Source organism: Neolamprologus multifasciatus, chromosome 4 (assembly GCF_963576455.1).
Source record: "Neolamprologus multifasciatus chromosome 4, fNeoMul1.2, whole genome shotgun sequence".
Taxonomy (NCBI): Eukaryota; Metazoa; Chordata; class Actinopteri; order Cichliformes; family Cichlidae; genus Neolamprologus; species Neolamprologus multifasciatus.
The window spans coordinates 5,271,079-5,295,330 of NC_140442.1; the positions used below are offsets into that span (position 1 = coordinate 5,271,079).

Sequence of the window (24,252 nt, forward strand, 5' to 3'; positions counted from 1 at the left end):
TATGTGGGTGCTGAAGTTGAACAGTTAATGAGTCTCTCACAAGTTGACCCAATTTATTTGTTTAGCCAAGGCAGGAGGAAGATTTTCAAAGTTTGTTATTTATATAACAAAATTTGCAACTATACATGCCAAGGTCAAGAATTTCCAGAGAGTAATGCAACACTTCGCTTTGTGGATAAGGAGGAAAACAACAGAAATATTTGCTTGTTTTGGAAATTCAGTTTTTCTCAGAAAGATCTGAACAAGATCTTTTTGTGTGAGCTATTTATTAATTTCAAATATGCAAGGACAGTTTAACGAAGAAACAGTCAGCAGGTATTTTACACTCTTGAACTATTGTGGAAAGAGATTAACAGTAAGTAAAAAGAGCCCGTGCTTAGATAAACTGGTCCAGTTTTTTGGGAGGTGCTGCAGGAACCACATTCTTTGGTAGAAGTGTAAATTAATAAAAAAAAAAAAAAAAAACTATAATAATCCGACTACTGAGTTTTTTTTCAACATTTCCAGGTTTTAACACACAATAATATTTTGTTATTATAAAGCCCCATAAAATAAAATTATTAAAAAAATATAAAAATAAATATCCATTCACACTTCCGGTGCAGGGGGAAGCGCTTCCTGGTTGCTGAAACTCGTTATGAATACGTGAATCATGCCTCGCAAAAACGAGCTTTCGGAAGCTTTACGATCGCAAATTGTTGATCTGCACAAGGCTGGAAAAGGTTATAAAATAATCGCACGCACTTTGGATATTCATCGCAACACAGTTAGGGACATTGTGCTTAAATGGAAGCGATTCAGTACTGTGGCTACTCTGCCGAGAAGTGGGCGCCCTAGAAAGACGTCTGCAAAGACAAAGATCAGCGAGGTAACCCTTAATTACTCTGCAAACAGCAAATCAAGCAGCCGTGTGTACAAAACTAGACGCCTGCAGCATCCAGACGAGCTTCTTAGCTCTGAACCCTGATGAAAACAAATGTGGAAGTTTTTATTTAGCGGCCAGTGGCCACATTGGAGCATCGGCGGTCATGCCAAAGCGCATCAGTTGGATTTCAGTTCAGACGGGCTTGTTTTTCTTTAGGTGTTTTAAACCATGTGTGGATAATATCTCTCACTGTGGTTCGCTGATGTCCCAAAGCCTAAGAAATGGCTTTGTAATCCTTTCCAGGTCGGTGGATGTCAGACAGGTTCTATTTAAGTGATTTCTGTAATTAAATAGGAGTGTGACTACTGAAATTGAACTCAGCTTTCCAAAAAATGTTGATTAATCCAAGACATAATTTAACAAGGGAGGAAATTACTTTTTCACATAGGGTCAGGTAGGTTTGGATAGATTATTCCCTTAATAAATTTTAAAACGTATTTAAAAAGTTGCATTTTTTATTTACGCAGGTTAAATTTGTCTAATATTAAAATTACTTTGATGATATGAAACATGTAGGTTTCATATCATCAGGTTAAGCAGAAAACGAATAACTTCTTCATGGTGCCATATATTGGTCCAGCTCACAGTATGTGAACATGTGATCATACATGAGACACAGATCAAGTGACCCCCCCCCCCCCCACCACCACCACCACCACCACCACACACACACACACACACACCTTACATTACAAAACATTCTCGTCTCCATTAATAAAATCATTTTTGTTATTTTTCATATTTACATTTTCTAACCGCTAAAATGTCTTTTTAGAGAGTAATCTGAATGTCATTTCAGTTTATTTCTTTAAAATTAAAAAGGAATTTTAATGAAATTTGCTACAAATTTTTAATTATTTAATTTTGGCAATTCATTCCCTGCAATTTACCCCAAAGATTCGCACAATATTGTTTGAGTAACTCTTGTGAAATGCACTCAAAGAAGTAACGAGATGAACAGGATATAACATGGGTGACATCCCACCAGTGAATACTTGCCCCACCTACCTATTCCAGTCCACACCAATAAGAACATGTTACTTTTTTACCAAGACAAGACCAAGACCAGAAGGTATCTAGACCAAGACAAGATCAAGACCAGAGGGTATCGAGACCAAGACAAGACCAAGACCAGAAGGTATCGAGACCAAGACAAGACCAAGACCAGAGGGTATCTAGACCAAGACAAGACCAAGACCAGAGGGTATCGAGACCAAGACAAGACCAAGACCAGAAGGTATCGAGACCAAGACAAGACCAAGACCAGAAGGTATCTAGACCAAGACAAGACCAAGACCAGAGGGTATCGAGACCAAGACAAGACCAAGACCAGAGGGTATCGAGACCAAGACAAGACCAAGACCAGAGGGTATCGAGACCAAGACAAGACCAAGACCAGAAGGTATCGAGACCAAGACAAGACCAAGACCAGAAGGTATCTAGACCAAGACAAGACCAAGACCAGAGGGTATCGAGACCAAGACAAGACCAAGACCAGAGGGTATCGAGACCAAGACAAGACCAAGACCAGAGGGTATCGAGACCAAGACAAGACCAAGACCAGAAGGTATCTAGACCAAGACAAGACCAAGACCAGAGGGTATCGAGACCAAGACAAGACCAAGACCAGAAGGTATCGAGACCAAGACAAGACCAAGGCCAGAGGGTATCGAGACCAAGACAAGACCAAAACCAGAAGGTATCGAGACCAAGACAAGACCAAGACCAGAGGGTATCGAGACCAAGACAAGACCAAGGCCAGAGGGTATCGAGACCAAGACAAGACCAAGACCAGAGGGTATCGAGACCAAGACAAGACCAAGACCAGAGGGTATCGAGACCAAGACAAGACCAAGACCAGAAGGTATCTAGACCAAGACCAGAGGGTATTGAGACCAAGACAACACCAAAACCAGAGGGAATCGAGACCAAGACAAGACCAAGACCACAGGGTATCGAGACAAAGACAAGACCAAGACCAGAAGGTATCGAGACCAAGACAAGACCAAGACCAGAAGGTATCTAGACCAAGACCAGAGGGTATCGAGACCAAGGCAAGACCAAGACCAGAGGGTATCGAGACCAAGGCAAGACCAAAACCAGAGGGAATCGAGACCAAGACCACAGGGTATCGAGACCAAGACAATACCAAGACCAGAAGGTATCGAGACCAAGACAAGACCAAGACCAGAGGGTATCGAGACCAAGACAAGACCAAGACCAGAGGGTATCGAGACCAAGACAAGACCAAGACCAGAGGGTATCGAGACCAAGACAAGACCAAGACCAGAGGGTATCGAGACCAAGACAAGACCAAGACCAGAAGGTATCTAGACCAAGACAAGACCAAGACCAGAGGGTATCGAGACCAAGACAAGACCAAAACCAGAGGGAATCGAGACCAAGACAAGACCAAGACCAGAGGGTATCGAGACCAAGGCAAGACCAAGACCAGAGGGTATCGAGACCAAGGCAAGACCAAGACCAGAGGGTATCGAGACCAAGACAAGACCAAGACCAGAGGGTATCGAGACCAAGACAAGACCAAGACAGACCGAGTATAGACCAAGAGAAAGTCGAGACGAGACCGAGACAAAAAAGTCTTTAAACTGCAGCCATATGCTGCTTCGTTTACAGGTGTCAGGCATATTTATGTGTTTTTGCGATGCACTCGCACAGCCCTCCTCACCACTGTCTACTTTCTCACTCACTTACTGAGAGGACAGACGCACGCTCCACTTGACTGTCGCGTCTCTCACCCTCTCTGTTTTTCACATAATGATATTATCCTATATCCTCACATGTGATTGGTCACAATATGGAGGGATTGGAGCATAGCTGAGCCACTGTGTGAGAGCTGAGCAGCGAAAGGTAATTGAGTGAGGAGCGGCTCTTGTTCAATGGGAGTCGACTCTTCTGATTCACTACACAGCACTCTCTAAGCACGGCTCATAGAGCTGATGCTTTTGCGCATGACACATTATCGAACGCTACGTTGTGTGTCATGGTTACTGTTGACTCCAAATCTCCCGACCACTATGTCGATCTGAGACAGCAAGACCGAGACCAAGACAAGACCATGACCACGTAAAAGTGGTCTCGAGACCAAGACCGGTCTTGAGACATCCAACTCTACTGACCGTATACTGTTTATGCTGTCTTTATACTAGACAGTAAATGTAAAATTTACAGTGATTTCTGATTTAAAATAATGAGGGCTTACATGTAAGCTTTAAATTTAAATGAACTTCTTTAAAGTTTATAATATAATGGTATTAATTTTAGTGCTTGACTGAGGTTTTAGCTATTTATTTTGAGGTCATGTATCTCTCGGCATATGTCGTGTAAAAGTGTGCTTGACTGTGAGGATGCTTGGGGTTTTTTTCTTCTGGCTCACATCTATATTCTGTCTCTTTCTCTATAGCAGCGAGGAAAGGCTACTGATGTTTCATCTAAAGACGAGACTACAGAACAAGGCGTTAGTGCTTATGTATTTTTTCAAATTGTTTAAATGATTGTTTAAAATATCAGATTTTTAAAGTAATCTAATAAAACTTATCATTCTATATATTTCTCTTTAAATCCAGAGAGACTTTAGCACTACCGACAAGGATGGAGAGATCATACATTCCGACTCATCTCGTACTCAAGCAACAGATGAAGAGAATACGGTGTGTTAGCTACTGTATATATATATTTATAAATGATATACAATAAATTATCACATGAAGATGTTTGTAGCTCATCACTTCCTGTCTCCTAGGCTGGACCGTCAGATATCAGAGGAGGAAGTTCAGCCCATAAAATGGTAAAGCATCTTCAGTTTGAGCATTGTTTGGAAAGACAAGAACCCCTCATTCTGTTTACCTTTTAAAATCCAGAGACGATTAGTCGACATAGAAAACTGAAAAATACCATCTCAATATTTTTAACATGCCTGATCTAAATTTGGCCACATTTACATTCAAATTGACCTCTCCAGTCCTTTTAGGGAGGAACCAAAAATAGCAGATAGCATGGTTTCAAGTGCAGGTCCTCATTCTGTTTTCCTGTTAAATCTTTAGAGCGATAACACCATCTGCAGTGATGGAAACACAGATTCTTACTCATCTGATGAAGATGAAGAAGACCCTATTGTATGTGAAGTAACAATAAGTGAAAATGATTTTAAGGATATCAAAATGATGACATCAAGATGTTCATCAGCCATCCTTTTCTGACTCGTAGGCCAGTCATCTGTCAGCTGGAATAGCTGAGAGCAGAGGAGGAGATCCGGACGATGAAATGGTAAATATGCGCATGCAGAAAGAAGTGCAATAATTACTTCGTTAAAACTAAAGCAAACCATCCAAATAATTAATTTAAAGAAGGATCCCACACCACAAACGCAATCAAGACGCCCAACTTAGGCTATGTTCACACTGCAGATGAAAGTGCATCAAATCCGACTTTTTTTTTTACCCTATGCGACCCATATCCGATCATAGTATGACAGTGTGAACGGCACAAATCCGATATTTTCAAATCCGACCTGGGTCACTTTCGTATGTGGTACTGAATCCGATACATATCTGATGTTTTAGAAAGCGACTGCTGTTTGAACGGTCATGTCGCATTAAATCCGTCTTTTACGTCACCGACACAAGACAGATGCCAATTATCAGCGCCCGATAAGACATCGCGAACACTTCCTGGCCATCCCGTGTAAATGTCAATGAAACTGTTGGGAAGACAGCGTTGGAGAAACGTGAACATTTTATTTGTACTGTATAATCTGCAGATTCTGACCGAAATCTGCAACTATCCTTTGAAGCACCGCTCCTCTCTTAAACAGCAATAAGGATAATTATTAGGTTTTTTACATTATTGTGTAAATAACAAAATAACTTAAAGCAAAAATTGGGAAACGTAAAGTCTGAAGTCTTTACATTAAGGCCATCAGTCAAACAATACTGTTTACTCTGGGTCTAAACAGAGCGCCGGAGAAGACATCATGAACGCTTCCTGGCCATCCAGTGAAACTGTTGGGAAGACAACGTTGGAGAAACGTGAACATTTTATTTGAACTGTATAATCTGCAGATTCTGACCGAAATCTGCAACTATCCTTTGAAGCATCCCAAAAACCAGTCTGTGATGGAGGAGTAAACATATCCAGGAAACCAAATTTGACCAAATTTGGTTTAAGTTTGAAGTTGTGAATTATTAGGCGCACAGGTACTTCAAGGATACTGACACAGGCAGCTGTAACCACTAAGTTCCTACTAGACTTCACCTCTTGAACCTCAGCCATTTAGGATACATCCTAAGCAAACATTGGTAACTTCTCTGTTACAATATTATATAGTTTTAGTAGTGCTGTTGCCGTTAATCTCGTTAAAATGACGTTAATGTCATAACAGCATTAACGCGGCAAATCTCCGTTAGTGAGTTAGTGCAGATCACCCTGTGTGTGGGGCTGCACAGTGCACAAATCTTGGATCAACTTTTAATCAATTATTTAATTAATGCTTGATACACTGAATTATTTTGGAGACTGTATGTGTAGGTGAAGAGGAGCTTAAATGTGAGCATGACAGCAGGGTTTTTCGTGCACCTTAACTTAATATACCTGCTTATATCTCTTTCTCTTTTATGTTATAGCACCAAGGAGCGACCAACTCTGCTTCATCTGATGATGAAACTACAGAAGAAGATCCAACAGTTAGTATTTTTCATTTGTTATTTTTTTAAATATGGAAATAATGACGTTTTGGTTCATTTCTGCTACATTTAGCTTTTAAAGCATATTTCTGGCCTGTCATGTGTTACTAGGAGCAGTTTTTCTGTGAAGAGAAGAAGATATATGCTGGTTCCTCAGTCACAATGGGAGCCCTCCTCCTGCTCCTCCTGGCGTTCATTGTGAAGCACGGCTTGTCGAAAGCAGCAGCCAGAGATCTCCTGCAACTCCTAAACTTGGTGGTACCCGGATGTGTTCCAAAGTCGCTTCGCTTTTTAAAAAAACATTCGACTGATTACAATGGAAAGACTGAGATTCACTTTTATTGCCCCAGGTGCACAAACTACCTTGGTGTGGATCCCGGTAATGAGTGTAGTGTGTGCCAGCAGAGCTTGAGCAGAAAATATCTGATCTTGAAGGCTTACTACTTCCTTGTAATGCCGCTAGAAATTCAGCTAAGAAACCTCCTTGCACGCGTCCACTCAAAGCTTGGGAAGCATTTCACGAGGGATGATTCCTTTTCTGATGTCCACACTGGAAACGAATACAAGAGTGAAAGACAAGATGGCAGTATTACACTCACCTTCAACTGCGATGGCTCGCCTGTGTTCAGCTCCTCAAAATACTCCATCTGGCCCATCCTGTGTACCATCAATGAACTACCGTATGTGGAACGGTGCAAAAACGTTCTGTTGCACACTTTATGGTTTGGCAAAGGAAAACCACAAGTACAGAGTTTTTTGACTCCGTTCATTAACGAGCTTCAGAAACTGTCTGCTGCAGGGTTCTGTTGGAAAGATGAGATCGGCTCGGAGCATCACACCACGGTAACAGTTAAAATATGCACATGTGATGCGATAGCAAGAGCAATGGTGCAGAACTTTGAGCCGTTCAACAAAGAATTTGGTTGTGGTTTTTGCTACCACAAAGGTGAGATGGTTATAAAGGGCAGGGGTTTTACCAGAGTTTACCCGATACAGATGGACGGCTGTGATCTGAGACACATGCCTGAAACGGTGCAACTTGCTGAGTTAGTGATGGGAAATAGTTATGACCAGAGTCAAATGGGGGTTAAAGGTCCAAGTCTCCTGTTTCTTGTCCTGTCATTTGACATTATCAAAGGCTTTGTTCCAGATTACATGCACTGTTTTTGTCTGGGCGTTGTCCGTCAGTTCGTCAATCTGTGGTTTGACCCGCTTTATGCCAGCAAGGACTTCCATTTGACAGATGAGCATTTAAACAACCTGGACAGAGCCTTGTGTGAGATCCAGCCACCAAATGAAATCAGCCGAAGTCCCAGGAGCCTCAGTGAGAGGATGCATTGGAAAGCTTGTGAGTGGAGAGCATTTGCTCTCCTCTATTCTCCTGTAATACTGAGGAATGTTTTACCAGCAGTGTACTACAAGCACTGGATGCTTCTTCCTTGTGCCCTTCACGTCCTCCTCTCCCAGTTTGCCACTCGGGATGAGCTCAACTGTGCAGAGTTGTGTCTGGTTCAGTTTGTAGCACAGATACCGTCTCTCTATGGACTCGAGCATTGTTCGTACGACTGCCATTTGTTGACGCATCTTACAGAAGGTGTCCGCAACTGGGGGCTTTTGTGGGCCAATTCAGTGTTTGTTTTTCAAGACATGAACAGCAAACTGTTGCAGATGTACTCTGGTACGCAGTCAATTTCATTACAGATTTTCAAGAATTTCTTTTCATATGAGAAAATAATAAGACAAGGAAGTGCTACCCTTCAGGACGCCAGCACAGAAATCAAAGACTTCTTCTGTTCCATGACAAGTTGTGATCGTTTTACAAAGTCATTAAATTACATTGGAGAAAAGTTAGTGACTCTGGGAAGTGGCTCTCAGAGAGTTTTGACACCAAGAGAAATTGCAGCATTGCAGAAGAATGAAACACTTTCGTGGTGCCAGCCACATCGTGACAGTGTAACCGAATATAAGCGTTGTGTTTATAAGAACATGCTGGTCACTAGTTTGGAGTGTAGTGGCACATTAAAAAGAAACAATTCAGTAATAGAGACAAGCAGTTGCTTTGCCGTGGTAGAGTCCTTGGTCGTTGTACCGAAACCCTGCAGCTGTGAAGGAAGGCCCGACTGCTCCTGCAGAGAACTGGTCTTTTTCTGCAAGCAGCTGCAGCGACTAACCAGACAGCCAACTATCCAGGACACACAGATCAACACAAACATCGCCAAATTCCTTGTAAAAGTGAGGAACTCAAATGAACTGTGTGCAATAACATCCCAGGACATTGTTTCCAAATGTTTCATGATTGAACACGTGGGTCAGTTATATGTCATGAGAATGCCTGTGTTTGAGACACATTAAAGTCTGTCATTTATGATTCATGTCAGACCTCTCTGAGCTTGGGTTGGGAATGTTGGAAACCAACCTTCGTCACTTTGACAACCCCTGATCAAATCAGATAACTCAAATAAGAAAACCTGCTGTCCATTTTCCAACAGGTGATACATCCAGCACAACCCTACCATGGGCAGTACCGAAACATGCAATAAGCACAACCTCTGTATTGCATTACTTTATGCTCTTATTGCACCAGCCAGACAAAGTGCATTAAAAATACTATTTTATTATTATATTTTTCAGTTGTGCAATTTTCTTGTTGTACATTAAAGTGCACCTATACATATGTTTGGTATGTAGCAGAAACTACCAGTGGAGGTCCTTCAATTTCATGTTTGTTTTGTATTCAACATCAAATTGTTAATATCAGCTTTGATTAAAAACTTGAATCTTTGAAAAATTGCCTTAAGTTTCAGAACATCTTTGTTTGTTTCTCTCATTTGGCTTTAATGACAGACACACACATGCTTTATGGATTCCATAAGTCTTTAAAATCACCATCATTATCGTTGTCATTAGATGGATCTGCACTGGTCCATGGGGAGTTGGGGCTATTTCCCCATCGACTAATGTAGAATGTGACTTCTTTCTACAATCACAGGGGTCACCCCCGTGAACCCAAAACATCATATTTTGGAGAGTTCAGAATATCAGATTACAAACCATGTAAAAAAAAGTTGTAGACTGATCTCAAGAGAGCCATTCACTGAGAGAGTTTGAGAATCAAGGTGTACCAAAGCAGTTCGGGCAAATCTGTAGCTGAATTAAAACAATTCTGCAAAGAAAAGTGGGCCAGAATTCCTCCACAACAAAGTGACGGACTCATTGCCAGTTATCAGAAACACTTTATTGCAGGTCTTTAAAGTTGGCAAAATCAGTTATTAGCTTTGGGGGTAATTACTGTTTCACACAGAGCCAGGTAGGTTTGGATAGCTTTTTTACCTTGTCTGACATATTGTGTTTGTCTTGTGACTAAGATGAATGTCACATGTATGACCAGTTGAGGCATCCCACAGGCTGTTTTTTCACTGTGTAGCACGTTTGTATCCTGTGTATAACACACTGTGGTTTCTCCCTGTTTATATATGATTTTCATGAACCCAGCCTCCCCCTCCTCAAAATGATCATTATCTGATAGAAGCAAAGTATTAAGGATTAAAACAAAGTCATATCCCACTGCTGTTTTCTATTCACTTTTCATCTCATTTATTATAGAAAAAATTTATAGGGTTCCATAAATTCCTTTAAATGACATCGAGCAGAGACTACAGGTCAATAATTGAATCTTGGTTAATCTTTGCCAGTCAAGAAGAAAGGTCAAAGAGACTATAATAATAGTGGCTACAGTTTTTACTTTGTTGTTTTTAACACATTATTACGTTATTATAAAGCCTTCCCCTCCAAAAAAGAAAAACATTTTTTGCCTTTTTAGGGTTTTTTTTTTTTTTTTTCACGAAAAAACTATGTCCATTCACACTTCCGGTGCAGGGGGAAGCGCTTCCTGGTAGCTGAAACCCGTTATGAATACGTGAATCATGCCTCGCAAAAACGAGCTTTCGGAAGCTTTACGATCGCAAATTGTTGATCTGCACAAAGCTGGAAAAGGTTATAAAATAATCGCACGCACTTTGGATATTCATCGCTCCACAGTTAGGAAAATTGTGTATAAATGGAAGCGATTCAGTACTGTGGCTACTCTGCCGAGAAGTGGGCGCCCTACAAAGACGTCTGCAAAGACAAAGATCAGCGAGGTAACCCTTAATTACTCTGCAAACAGCAAATCAAGCAGCCGTGTGTACAAAACTAGACGCCTGCAGCATCCAGACGAGCTTCTTAGCTCTGAACCCTGATGAAAATAACACTGCTTCACAGCTTTCGGATAACTGGTGTCAACTGGAAAGAAAAAAATATGGAAGTTATTATTTAGCGGCCAGTGGTGCCAGCTGTGTATAAGTGGGAGGTACGTGTCAAAGTAAGATCCGATTAGCCGGGAGTTTTCCTTCATTACACTGTAACAAATGATCGGCGCTATTCATCTACTCTGATGTTTCAATGTGGTAACATTGTATCCAAAAAACCCGCAAAACCTTCTGTCATTAAATGATTTCTACCGAAAGAGGATTTGTTTAACTATTTGCTGGATACACTGAAAAAAATGTCTTTTTTAGTCATTATTACTGTCATTTGCATACTTGTCACACGTTTAAGAACATCAAACAAATTTGAATATTAGGCAAAGATAAATTGAGTAAAAACACAGTGCAGTTTTTAAATGATGATTTCATTTATTGAGGGAAAAAAGCTTTTAAGACCTACCGGGCCCTGTGTGGAAAAATAATTGCCCCCTAAACCAAGGGAGGTGTATGATTGTGCCACCCTTGGCAGCGAGAACTGCATCCAAGCATTTGCAATAACTGGAAATGAGTCTTTCACTGTGGAGGAATTTTGGCCCACTCTTTGCAGAATTGTTTTCATTCAGCAATACTGGAGGGTTGTGGAGCATCAACGGCCTGTTAAAGGCCATGCCAAAGCATCTCAGTTGGAATTAAGTCCAGACTTATACTAGGTTGTTTTTTCTTTCCTTTTTTTGCCCATGTAGCCCCAGACCATCACATTGTCACCATCACGTTTGACTGTTGGTATGAAATTCTGTGTTCGTTTTACGCCAGATGTAAAGGACATCAAACTTTTCAAAAAGTTCATCTTTTGTCTCATTAGTCCACAGAATCTTTTTTGGTGTGTGTGTGTGTGTGTGTTTCTTTAAGTCTTTTTGAGTAATTTTGGTAGGACAAGCATTGCTGAACAAAGCATTGCTTTGTTCAAAGTTTCTCCATTTGTGGATGATGTCTCTCACTGTGGTTCACTGATGTCGCAAAGGCTAATAAATGGCTTTGTAATCCTTTCTGATGGTTGTCAGAAATATTAAAATTACCTTGATATGTGAAACATATAAGTGTGACAAATCAGGAAGCCTTCTTTCTGATTTGTCACACTTACATGTTGGGAAGCATTTCACGAGGGATTTTTTATATAATTACATTTTCTAAGAGCCGGAATATCTCTGACTGTTGTTTGCAAATGTGTTTTTAAAGAGTGTGAATATAATATATAATATATATATATATATTATATTATATTATATATAATATATATAATATAATATAATATAATTATACCCTAAAAAAGGCATGAACTATTCTGAAAGTCATTTCAGTTCATTTCTTTTAGATTAAAAAGGAATTTTAATTAGATTAGCCACAAAATTTAAGTTATTTATTTTTGTCAGTTCACCCCCTGTAATTAACCACAAAGACTTGCACAAGGGGTTGTGGGGTCTTGTTCGCGAGTGATGGGAGAAGGGAGCCGGAGATCGACAGACAGATTGGGGCTGCACCGGTCCGTTGTGGTGAAGAGGGAGCTGAGTGTAAAAGCGAAGCTCTCAATTTACCGGTCGATCTACGTCCCTACCCTCACCTATGGCCACGAGCTGTGGGTAGTGACCGAAAGAGCGAGATCGCGGATGCAAGCGACGGAAATGAGCTTCCTCTGATGGGTGGCTGGCCTGTCCCTTAGAGATAGGGTGAGACGTTCAGCCATCCGGGAGGGGCTCAGAGTAGAGCCGCTGCAGCTCCACATCGAAAGGAGCCAGCTGAGGTGGTTCGGGCATCTGACAAGGATGCCTCCTGGGCGCCTCCTGGGTGAGGTGTTCGGGGCATGTCCCACCGGGAGGAGGCCCGGGGGCAGACCCAGGACACGCTGGAGAGATTATATCTCTCGGCTGGCCTGGGAACGCCTTGGTGTTCCCCCGGATAAGCTGGAGGAGGTGGCTGGGGAGAGGGAGGTCTGGGCTTCTCTGCTTAGGCTGCTGCCCCCGCGACCCGGCCCCGGATAAAGCGGAAGAAGATGGATGGATGGATGGATGGACTTGCACAATATTGTTTCAGTAGTTATTGTGAAACACATGCACACAGAGAAATAACGAGATGAACAGGATATCTTGTGCCTCAATAATCCTCGAAGCTCAACTCTTCCACTCCAGCTTGTTAATCAACCAGGGACCCAGACGGAGTTTGAATTCATTTGAAAGCCTGATGCTTCGCCTTGTCCTCCCTGGCTTAAAAACTCAAAAAACACTTTTATTTGCTGTTATCGATTGTCCACCTGGGCCTTACTCAGAGTTTCTGTCTTAATTCTCAGACAGTAGTGGGGAATAGATTTCATCACAGTAGATTTCTTTCTACAAGTGCTGCAACTAAGTATAAGGATATAATTCACCCACTGTAATCTTCTTCAGTGCAGAGCAGGTACCTGAATGCTCCTCCCACAAAGGTTGATTATCTTGTTAATAGTTGTACTTCTTAACTGCGTACAACTTTAGATACTGTAGCTCCACTGAAAAAGAAAGTACTTGCCTTCCTGGTATAACTCTCAAACGTGGACTTTAAAGCAGATAACTCATAAGCTGGAGAGGAAATGACGTCTCACTAATCTGGAAGATTTTTTGTAGAAGACCTGGAAAAATAGTTTGCTGCTTTATGAAAAGCTAGAACACCTTATTATTCATCACTGATTGAAGAAAATAAGAACAACCCTAGGCTTCTCTTCAGCGTTGTAGCCAGGCTGACAAAAAGTCAGAGCGCTGTTGAGCCAACCGTTCCTTTAACGTCAACTAGTAATGACTTCATGAACTTCTTCACGAATTAAATTTTAACCATTAGAGAAAAAAAATTACTCAATCATCTCACAGATGTAACATGATCTACAGCTACAATTGATCTTTCTGAGCTAACTTCAGTAAATAATTCCTCCAAACCATCAATGTGTCTTTTAAACCCTGTTGTTGGGGTTTTCTCTGTTTTCTTTGTATTCTTTTTTTTATAGAGCACCTCGCGGCAACTGTTGTGGTGATTTGGCGCTATCTAAATAAAATTGAATTGGATTAAATTAAATAACATGGGTGACATCATATTTCATGCCACAACAAGGAGGGCACGTTACTTTTCCAGTCTCTAAAAATGCAGCATTGCCCAGGATTTCATTTTTATTTGTATGAAATTATTTTTTAATGTTTGATGCCCCCAAAGGTCTGGCTGTTCACACGATGGCTTCGTTTAAGTAAAGAAATGTTAATCACGCTGCTGAAATCAATGACAGTTTGATATCTGAGGTGCACATTAATGTTTACCATATGTCTTGATGCATCTTTTTCTGTTTCTTAGGTTGGTCATGGCCCCAGTGAGCCAAAAGACAGAGGAGATTCACACACTAAAAAGGTAAAAATTTATTAATGCAAGGACTGATGAACTTTGGGAGGAAAAATAGAAAGACGATATCATTCTATTTTTCAGTTAAAAAGCGAGAGAGACTCTACCACTGTCTGCAGTGATGCACAGATTATATATTCCTGCTCATCTGATACTGAAGCTACAGATGATGATCCTGTGGTGTGTGAGCTCAGAATAAATTAAGCGTTTTCTGCTTTGTTTTTTTCACAATATTAATATGATCATACGGAGACATTTATAGGTCATCCCTTCCTGTCATCTAGGCTGGACGTGCGTCTGCTGGACCATCAAATAATAGAGGACAAGGTGTAGGCCTTAAAACGGTAAAACATCTTCATTTTTAAAGTTTGAAAACAAAAGAACACACTAATTTTGTTTACTTGTTCAGAGAGATTATAACCCTTAATGGAGAGAATATGAGGTCTGGTTAAAATGTGCAAAGACTCTATTGGGGAAACTATGAAATAAAAACATATCTGATCTAAATTTGACTCCAGGCTTATTCAGGCTGATATCTTTGTCCAGTCCACTTCGTCTGCCTGGAAATTTCAGGTTAATACTGCTAGAAGTAGAACTAACATTTCCAGCCAAATGTAAATGTTCAACTTTTTATATATGCACTCATTGCATGGGAAAAAAGAAGCCTTTCCAGAAAACTGCAGTACCTCAAATGGCGACTGAGTTATACATATAGATTGTATATGAAGGATGGACTTAACCATGGTCATATCATCTGTGGGTATGTGGAGAACCATGAAGTCTTATCATTGGTATTTTGGCCACAGCCATGTTGGCCTTTCAGCGCAAGACCACATTTGGACGGGAGAATTGAATGCTAAGTTATCAGCGACCAGTATTCATACACCTTATGGCTGTAGTACACCCAAATACCTGCTAGAGTAAAAAGAAGATATCACTAATAAAACAGTTTTTTGTACCAGGATGTGAACATGTCTAGGGCTGTGCGATATGACCAAAATCTCATATCCCGATAAAAGACCTCTACCGTCCTGATAATGATATAAATCATGAAAATTTTAAATTTTTTGTAAATTCTGTGAATCTTGGGCAGCTCGACTTGCGTGAAGTGTTTCTAGCTGGGCGTCATGTAGCTGGAGTCGAGTGTTTAAACCGATGCATGAAACGATACATTTTTAGACATAAGTTGTAACGGCCGCCGTTTTCTTTGTGAGTATTTATTACACGGCGTGCTGCAGGGAAAAGCCTGTTCTAACGTTTGAGTCTAAGGTTTATTTTTTAGCACCTGGCGACTCTTTTTTGTTCCTCATATGTAAACACTCTGCATAACCTTTCACGTGATTCAGTTTATTTTGAAAAGTCTCAACAGGATCTTGAGCTTTATTCTGAAAGGTTTATGTGGAAAATAAACAAGTGCACACGCGATGGTTTTACTGTCGTTGTTGCTAACGACAACGCATAAAAACAGGCGCTTGTCCGTTCGTAGTGTGGTTATATTAAATATAAGAGAAAGAGAGAACTTTAAGAAATGAATATAGCCACTACAGTGACCATCAAAACGGTGAAAAAATATTACCGTAAACAGTTTATTTTGCGACACCACGAAACAAACGATAGCGATTTTTATATCGTCATCCGATATATATCCTTATATCGAACAGCCCTAAACATGTCTACTTCTAAAGTTGGACATTTTAACATGACACTCTGTGGGTTTGACTCATTTTTGAAGCCAGTTTCAAGTGACCACTTGAGGAACTGCAGTTTTTGGCACTTCTGTGCTTGGTTTTGATTTTTAGCCTTGCAAATTGACACTTGGATAATCTCCATGCTCTCCATTGTTAATTTCCCATTTACAACAAGTGTACTGGGGTAAAAGGTTTTTACAACTCACAGGTTTGGATTGTATTCAAGTTTTAAGCGATGTATTATTGGATGGATGCTTTGAATGACATGTGGGTATTGCTATAGCTGTGATAACCACTAACTCTACTGTGTTCACCTTTTGTTTAAGAAACAATCTAAATGAACATAACGTCTCATTTGAGGTTACTACATGGCTGTAGTTATTTTAGTGCTTGACTGAGGTTTTGGTTATTTATTTTGTCATGTCTCTGGGCACATGAAGGTAAAAGTGTGCTTGAGTGACAGGATACTTGTGTTTTTTTTCTTCTGGCTCTCATCTATATTCTGTCTCTTTCTCTATAGCAGCGAAAAGCTACTGCTGTTTCATCTAATGACGAGACTACAGAACAAGACGTTAGTGTTTATGTATTTGTTAAAATTGTTTAAATGTTTTTATAAAATAAATATCTGATTTTTAAAAGTAATCCCATAAAACACGTCATTCTATATTTCTCTTTAAATCCAGAGAGACTTTAACACCACCCACAAGGATGTAGAGATTAAACATTCCTACTCATCTGATACTGAAGCAACAGATGAAGAGAATATGGTGTGTTAGCTACCATACAGTATTAAAATTATCACATGGAGACGTTCGTAGCTCATCATTTCCTGTCTTCTAGGCTGGACCGTCAGATATCAGAGGAGGAAGTTCAGACCATAAAATGGTAAAGTTCCTTCAGTTTAAGCATTGTTTGGAAAGAGAAGAACCCCTCATTCTGTTTACCTTTTAAAATCTAGAGAGACACTGAATGGACATAGTCCGCATAGGAAAAACAAAAAAATACCATGTCATTATTATTAACATGCCTGATCTAGATTTGACTGCAGTTACATTCAAGCTGACCTCTCTAGTCCTTTTAGGGAGGGATCAAAAAATAGCAGATAGTGTAGATTGCACCTTTACATAGGTGATGTTGCAGAAATTCATATATGATCACCAGCCACTTTGTGAACCACCCTAATTCATTATAGAATGTAATAACATCACACAGTTGCTGCAAATCTGTTGGCTGCACATCCACAATCCAAAGCTCCTATCTCATCAGATTCCACCAAAGTGCTTTATTGAATTGAAATTTGGTGCAGTTAGCATCTTCATTCTGTTTTCTTGTTAAAATCCTCAATAGGTTATTATGAAAGAAAACACCACCTGTAGTGATGGCAACACAGATTCCTACTCATCTGATGAAGATGAAGAGCCTATGGTATGTGAAGCAACAATAAGTAACGATAAGTAGGTTTATTAACGATATCAAAATGATCACATCAAGATGCTCCTCAGCCATCCTTTTCTGACTCGTAGGCCAGTCATCTGTCAGCTGGAATAGCAGAGAGCAGAGGAGGAGATCCGGACCATGAAATGGTAAATATGCACATGCTGAAATAATTACTGCGTATCCACCCATATGTACATACACCCATATGGGTGTAATGTGATGTATCCACCCATCGTATTACACCCATAAACTGTATGGCTGCAGTGCACAGACCTAGATACCTGCTAGTCTAAATACAAGATCGATACAATACTAGAAATTCACTCAGTAGAACTGATGCACAGTTAAAAAGTTAAAAATACAAATCCTACAGATAATTAAATTAAGGGAGGAACCAGCACCACAAACACAATCAAGACGTCCAGCTTAGTGGCTCAGATTTATGGAGGTGAGGGTCTAACAGAAAGCTACTGGCAACAACATGTAACACTGATGAAGCGCCAATGAATCAATACAGGCTGCTATTGAGTGAAGTATTATGGTTATTATTAATCAGAAGATTTAGGAATGCTACTGGAGCTGATGGGCAGTAATTAATAAATACACACAACACAAAATGCTTTTGCAGGTACCATGTATTTAACCAAACCCCAAAGAAAAATAACAAGAAAAGAAAAGGAAAACAAAAACCCAGTGGGGGTGCACAAAACAACTAAGCACATTCTTCTGGCTTATACCAAGCAATATAGATTCTCAAAAGAACAGTTCCCCATAAACAACACATGTTATCAAAAACACTGATCCACACTGAAGTCCATGAGTTTTATCTAAAGATCCATGAGAGATGTCCAAGCGCTATTGTCCATAAATGGGGGGAATGGTGTGTATGAGTGTGGAAATCAGTGTATTTGGAAAATGGGGACAGAGCGTCGTCTTTGATAGCTTCCTACCCAACCAGTGGAAGCTTCAATTGCAGAATGAGTCCTGCTCCTAGCCGCTCATTGGCTCGCCATCCTTTTTCATACCCGAAAAGGGTTCACCTGGCCTGCATTAAATAAACAAGGCCAATAAGAAATCACAAGAATAATACAAAAATGTCAGCCAATTAAGCTAAAAACATTAAGTTATTCTTGTTCCTGTGTACACAAATAAATAAACAAACAGTATATGTAACCAATAAGGATTTAACTGAAACATTTCAACTGCTATATACATACTATATAGCTTCACAGCATTTTTTATTCAACAAATATCAGTCAAATCAAAATCAAATTGTTTGGACCGGCAGCAACCAATTAGCGTCAGCTGGTAGCAATACAAACAATCAATTAAAAGTTCAAACTCACCAATTAAGTTCTGTTCAGTGCACAACAACACTATGGCTCTGGCTCACAGTAATCAGCATCTAAGTTGCATTGGCTGAGCAAAGTCATGTGGTTGGAGTCATGTACCTGCGATGCATTCAATGGCAGGAATAAGTGCAGGAAACAGTTTTACTCTGGGTTACAAACAGCTGTGGTAGCACACCTGTCAGTCAGTCACACCCTGAAGTCTTAATAAAATCCAAACAGGTGAGTAAAAATAAAAAAGTTATGAAGCAGTACATTAGCCATAGAGAGGGAAACAGTTTTTTGTACCAGACTGTAAATATGATAATTTCTGGACAGTTTTCCAGAAATCTGTGGGGATTGACTCTATTTTGTTGGGGGGGGGGGGGGGGGGGTGTTAAACCCAGTCTCAAGTGGCCACTGGAGACTTTTTCCACTTCTTCATTTGCTTTGGTTTTTGTTCCTGGAGCTTTCTCTTTTTGACACAAAGGACCAGAGGTTCTATTCCAAGCTCCTCATCCTATCTCTGAGGCTTAGATCAGCCACCCTATGAAGGAAAATCATTTTGGCCACTTGTATTTGCAACCTTTCCTTACCTTTTCACCAGTCCAGCAGTCGAATCCATTTTCTACCTTCTGATCAGTTGTGAATAAGATCCCAAGTTTCTTGAATACCCTCACCTTTAGCAATCTTTCCCCCAACCAAAAGGCAGAATTCTAACATTTTCCAGCAAAGGGTCGTGGCCTTAGATTTAGAGTCCTACATTTCATCTTGGACATTTCAGACTGAGCTACAGGCTGCTGCAATGCATGTTGAAGGTCATGCTCCATGAACCTAACAGAACCACCTCAACTGCAGGAAATGTGGATTATATTCTTAAGTTCTCAAAGGGGATACCTTCCTCATCCCAGGAAAGTATGAGAACCTTTCCATACTTGTCCCAAATATGATTGGATACAGGAGCAAACCTGATGGAGTCCAACGCAGACTGAAAATGTACCTGAATTTGTGCCAAAGACTCCAACACAGCTTGGATTTAGAGGTTAGGAGTTGGTGCTCTTTACACTGCCCCAGTCCTGGTTATCAGTTCCTCTCTGAACATACAAGGCCTGAACCAAGGCTTTCCTTTTCAGAGAGGACTTCATTGAGCCCAGCCAAAAGTCCATCTCCATAGCTACCCTGAGCTCCTCACACAGTCAAGTTTTTGCTTCTGCTATAGAAGCCTCAGCTCTTGGGATCCTTTGATACCCATCTGCGGCTTCAGGAGACCCCCGGGTAAAACCAACCCCGGAAAGCCTCCTTCTTCAGCCTCATGGCCTCACTGACCTCCATTGTCTGCCATTGGGTCTGTGGTGACTAACATGGCAGGAACCAATGTCCTTATGACCACAGCTCCAGCTCCCTCTATCATGCAGGTTCATGAACATGAATCCACTGAATCACCTATCTAGAGGAATTTGATGCAAGACCAATCCCTCTAGACATAAACATTAAAGATTCTATGGACAGGGGCATGCACCAGATATTCACAGTTCTTCTTGAATAAGTGTTTACATTTACTAGGTCTGTCAAACACCCTTCCACACTATCTGACCAACCAGGTGGTGATATGGTGTCATCTCTGGTCCCTTAATCCAGATGTCCAAGACATAGGACTTCTGATCAGATGATATTTCAGCACAGTCATTTATTGAAGATTGCCCTCAGGTGTTTGGTACCAAGTGCACTAATGTCTAACACAGAAGTACAATAACAAAACACCACTCTTGGATTGTATTTAGGTTTAAAGTTATGAATTACTAGGCGCATCAAAGTTACTGACACAGGCAGCTGTAACCACTAAGTGTCTACTAGGCTTCACCTCTTGAACCTCAGTCATTTAGGATACATCCTAAATGAACGTTGGTGACCTCTGAGTTACAGTATTGTATAGAAGTGTTTGTAGTAGTACTGTTCATCTTACCATGAAGTTTTAGGAGAGGTTTTTGTTCAACTTTTATTTAAATACCTTTCCTTAGTTCAGTCACTTATTTTGGAGACTGTATGTGTAGGTGAAGAGGAGCTTAAATGTGTTTTTCGTATAATATACCTGCTTATATCTCTTTCTCTTTTATGTTGTAGCACCAAGGAGCGACCAACTCTGCTTCATCTGATGATGAAACTACAGAAGAAGATCCAACAGTTAGTATTTTTCATTTGTTATTTTTTTACATATGGAAATGATGACATTTTGGTTCATTTCTGCTACATTTAGCTTTTAAAGCATATTTCTGGCCTGTCATGTGTTACTAGGAGCAGTTTTTCTGTGGAGAGAAGAAGATATATGCTGGTTCCTCAGTCACAATGGGAGCCCTCATCCTGCTCCTCCTGGCGTTCATTGTGAAGCACGGCTTGTCAAAAGCAGCAGCCAGAGATCTCCTGCACCTCCTAAACTTGGTGGTACCCGGATGTGTTCCAAAGTCGCTTCGCTTTTTAAAAAAACATTCGACTGATTACAATGGAAAGACTGAGATTCACTTTTATTGCCCCAGGTGTACAAACTACCTTGGTGTGGATCCCGGTAATGAGTGTAGCGTGTGCCAGCAGAGCTTGAGCAGAAAATATCTGATCTTGAAGGCTTACTACTTCCTTGTAATGCCGCTAGAAATTCAGCTAAGAAACCTCCTTGCACGCATCCACTCAAAGCTTGGGAAGCATTTCACGAGGGATGATTCCTTTTCTGATGTCCACACTGGAAATGAATACAAGAGTGAAAGACAAGACGGCAGTATTACACTCACCTTCAACTGCGATGGCTCGCCCGTGTTCAGCTCCTCAAAATACTCCATCTGGCCCATCCTGTGTACCATCAATGAACTACCGTATGTGGAACGGTGCAAAAACGTTCTGTTGCACACTTTATGGTTTGGCAAAGGAAAACCACAAGTTCAGAGTTTTTTGACTCCGTTCATTAACGAGCTTCAGAAACTGTCTGCTGCAGGCTTCTGTTGGAAAGATGAGATTGGCTCGGAGCATCACACCACGGTAACAGTTAAAATATGCACATGTGATGCGATAGCAAGAGCAATGGTGCAGAACTTTGAGCCGTTCAACAAAGAATTTGGTTGTGGTTTTTGCTACCACAAAGGTGAGATGGTTATAAAGGGCAGGGGTTTTACCAGAGTTTACCCGATACAGATGGACGGCTGTGATCTGAGACACATGCCTGAAACGGTGCAACTTGCTGAGTTAGTGATGGGAAATAGTTATGACCAGAGTCAAATGGGGGTTAAAGGTCCAAGTCTCCTTTTTCTTTTGCCGTCATTTGACATTATCAAAGGCTTTGTTCCAGATTACATGCACTGTTTTTGTCTGGGCGTTGTCCGTCAGTTCGTCAATCTGTGGTTCGACCCGCTTTATGCCAGCAAGGACTTCCATTTGACAGATGAGCATTTAAACGACCTGGACAGAGCCTTGTGTGAGATCCAGCCACCAAATGAAATCAGCCGAAGTCCCAGGAGCCTCAGTGAGAGGATGCATTGGAAAGCTTGTGAGTGGAGAGCATTCGCTCTCCTCTATTCTCCTGTAATACTGAGGAATGTTTTACCAGCAGTGTACTACAAGCACTGGATGCTTCTTCCTTGTGCCCTTCACGTCCTCCTCTCCCAGTTTGCCACTCGGGATGAGCTCAATTGTGCAGAGTTGTGTCTGGTTCAGTTTGTAGCACAGATACCGTCTCTCTATGGACTCGAGCATTGTTCGTACGACTGCCATTTGTTGACGCATCTTACAGAAGGTGTCCGCAACTGGGGGCTTTTGTGGGCCAATTCAGTGTTTGTTTTTCAAGACATGAACAGCAGACTGTTGCAGATGTACTCTGGTACGCAGTCAATTTCATTACAGATTTTCAAGAATTTCTTTTCATATGAGAAAATAATAAGACAAGGAAGTGCTACCCTTCAGGACGCCAGCACAGAAATCAAAGACTTCTTCTGTTCCATGACAAGTTGTGATCGTTTTACAAAGTCATTAAATTACATTGGAGAAGAGTTAGTGACTCTGGGAAGTGGCTCTCAGAGAGTTTTGACACCAAGAGAATTTGCAGCGTTGCAGAAGAATGAAACACTTTCGTGGTGCCAGCCACATCGTGACAGTGTAACCGAATATAAGCGTTGTGTTTATAAGAACATGCTGGTCACTAGTTTGGAGTGCAGTGGTACATTAAAAAGAAACAATTCAGTAATAGAAACGAGCAGTTGCTTTGCCGTGGTGGAGTCCTTGGTCGTTGTACCAAAACCCTGCAGCTGTGAAGGAAGGCCCGACTGCTCCTGCAGAGAACTGGTCTTTTTCTGCAAGCAGCTGCAGCGACTAACCAGACAGCCAACTATCCAGGACACACAGATCAACACAAACATCGCCAAATTCCTTGTAAAAGTGAGGAACTCAAATGAACTGTGTGCAATAACATCCCAGGACATTGTTTCCAAATGTTTCATGATTGAACACGTGGGTCAGTTATATGTGATGAGAATGCCTGTGTTTGAGACACATTAAAGTCTGTCATTTATGATTCATGTCAGACCTCTCTGAGCTTGGGTTGGGAATGTTGGAAGTGCTCCAACCAACCTTCGTCACTTTGACAACCCCTGATCAAATCAGATAGCTCAAATAAGAAAACATGCTGTCCATTTTCCAACAGGTGATACATCCAACACAACCCTACCATGGGCAGTACCGAAACATGCAATAAGCACAACCTCTGTATTGCATTACTTTATGCTCTTATTGCACCAGCCGGACAAAGTGCATTAAAAATACTATTTTATTTTATTTTTTTCAGTTGTGCAATGTTCTTGTTGTACATTAAAGTGCACCTGCACATATGTTTGGTATGTAGCAGAAACTACCAGTGGAGGTCCTTCAATTTCATGTTTGTTTTATTCAACATCAAATTGTTAATATCAGCTTTGATTAAAAACTTGAATCTTTGAAAAATTGCCTTAAGTTTCAGAACATCTTTGTTTGTTTCTCTGATTTGGAGTCACCCCCCTGGAACCCAAAACATCATATTTTGTAGAGTTCAGAATATCAGAGTACAACCCATGTAAAAAGTTGTAGACTGATCTCAAGAGAGCCATTCACTGAGAGAGTTTGAGAATCAAGGTGTTGCTGTTTGGGCAAATCTGTAGCTGAATTAAAACAATTCTGCAAAGAAAAGTGGGCCAGAATTCCTCCACAACAAAGTGACGGACTCATTGCCAGTTAGCACAAACATGTCTTAAAAGTTTCAAAATCAGTTATTATCTTTAGGGGGTAGTTACTGTTTCACACAGGGCCAGGCAGGTTTGGATATCTTATTTGCCTTAATAAATGAAAAACTATTTTGAACTATTCAGGTTATCTTGGCGTAATATTTAAATTTGTCTCATTATCTTTAACATCCAAGACAAATATGCAAAAAACTATGAAATCAGGAAGGGGTCAAATACTTTTTCACAGCACCGTACAAACAAGATTATCCTGACAGAAGGTTTGCCTGTC

At 40.7% G+C, this 24,252-nt stretch overlaps 2 protein-coding genes across 5 annotated transcripts; both read left to right on the plus strand.

Moving 5' to 3' along the window:
• The first annotated feature begins 47 nt into the window (after positions 1–47).
• Positions 48–23,958, plus strand: LOC146519575 (uncharacterized). Of its 4 annotated transcripts, none has more exons than XM_085155767.1 (11): positions 48–868; positions 14,235–14,288; positions 14,364–14,459; positions 14,564–14,623; positions 16,488–16,538; positions 16,651–16,734; positions 16,808–16,852; positions 17,315–17,392; positions 17,491–17,550; positions 20,854–20,913; positions 21,025–23,958. In XM_085155767.1, exons 1-11 carry the CDS (start codon positions 653–655, stop codon positions 23,263–23,265), a joined length of 3,045 nt encoding a protein of 1,014 aa, XP_085011893.1. In that variant the 5' UTR covers positions 48–652; the 3' UTR covers positions 23,266–23,958. The 4 variants fall into 4 exon arrangements, with proteins under 4 accessions (XP_085011893.1, XP_085011895.1, XP_085011891.1 ...); XM_085155765.1 differs by lacking the exon at positions 48–868 and adding an exon at positions 10,481–10,766 and having other exon boundaries at positions 21,025–23,956; XM_085155768.1 differs by lacking the exons at positions 48–868; positions 14,364–14,459 and adding an exon at positions 10,481–10,766 and having other exon boundaries at positions 21,025–23,956.
• On the plus strand, positions 978–3,363 carry LOC146519576 (uncharacterized). Its single transcript, XM_085155779.1, has 2 exons — positions 978–2,789; positions 2,911–3,363. The coding sequence occupies exons 1-2, from the start codon at positions 1,960–1,962 to the stop codon at positions 3,257–3,259; spliced, it is 1,179 nt and encodes a 392-aa protein (XP_085011905.1). The 5' UTR covers positions 978–1,959; the 3' UTR covers positions 3,260–3,363.
• Positions 23,959–24,252: the final 294 nt, after the last annotated feature.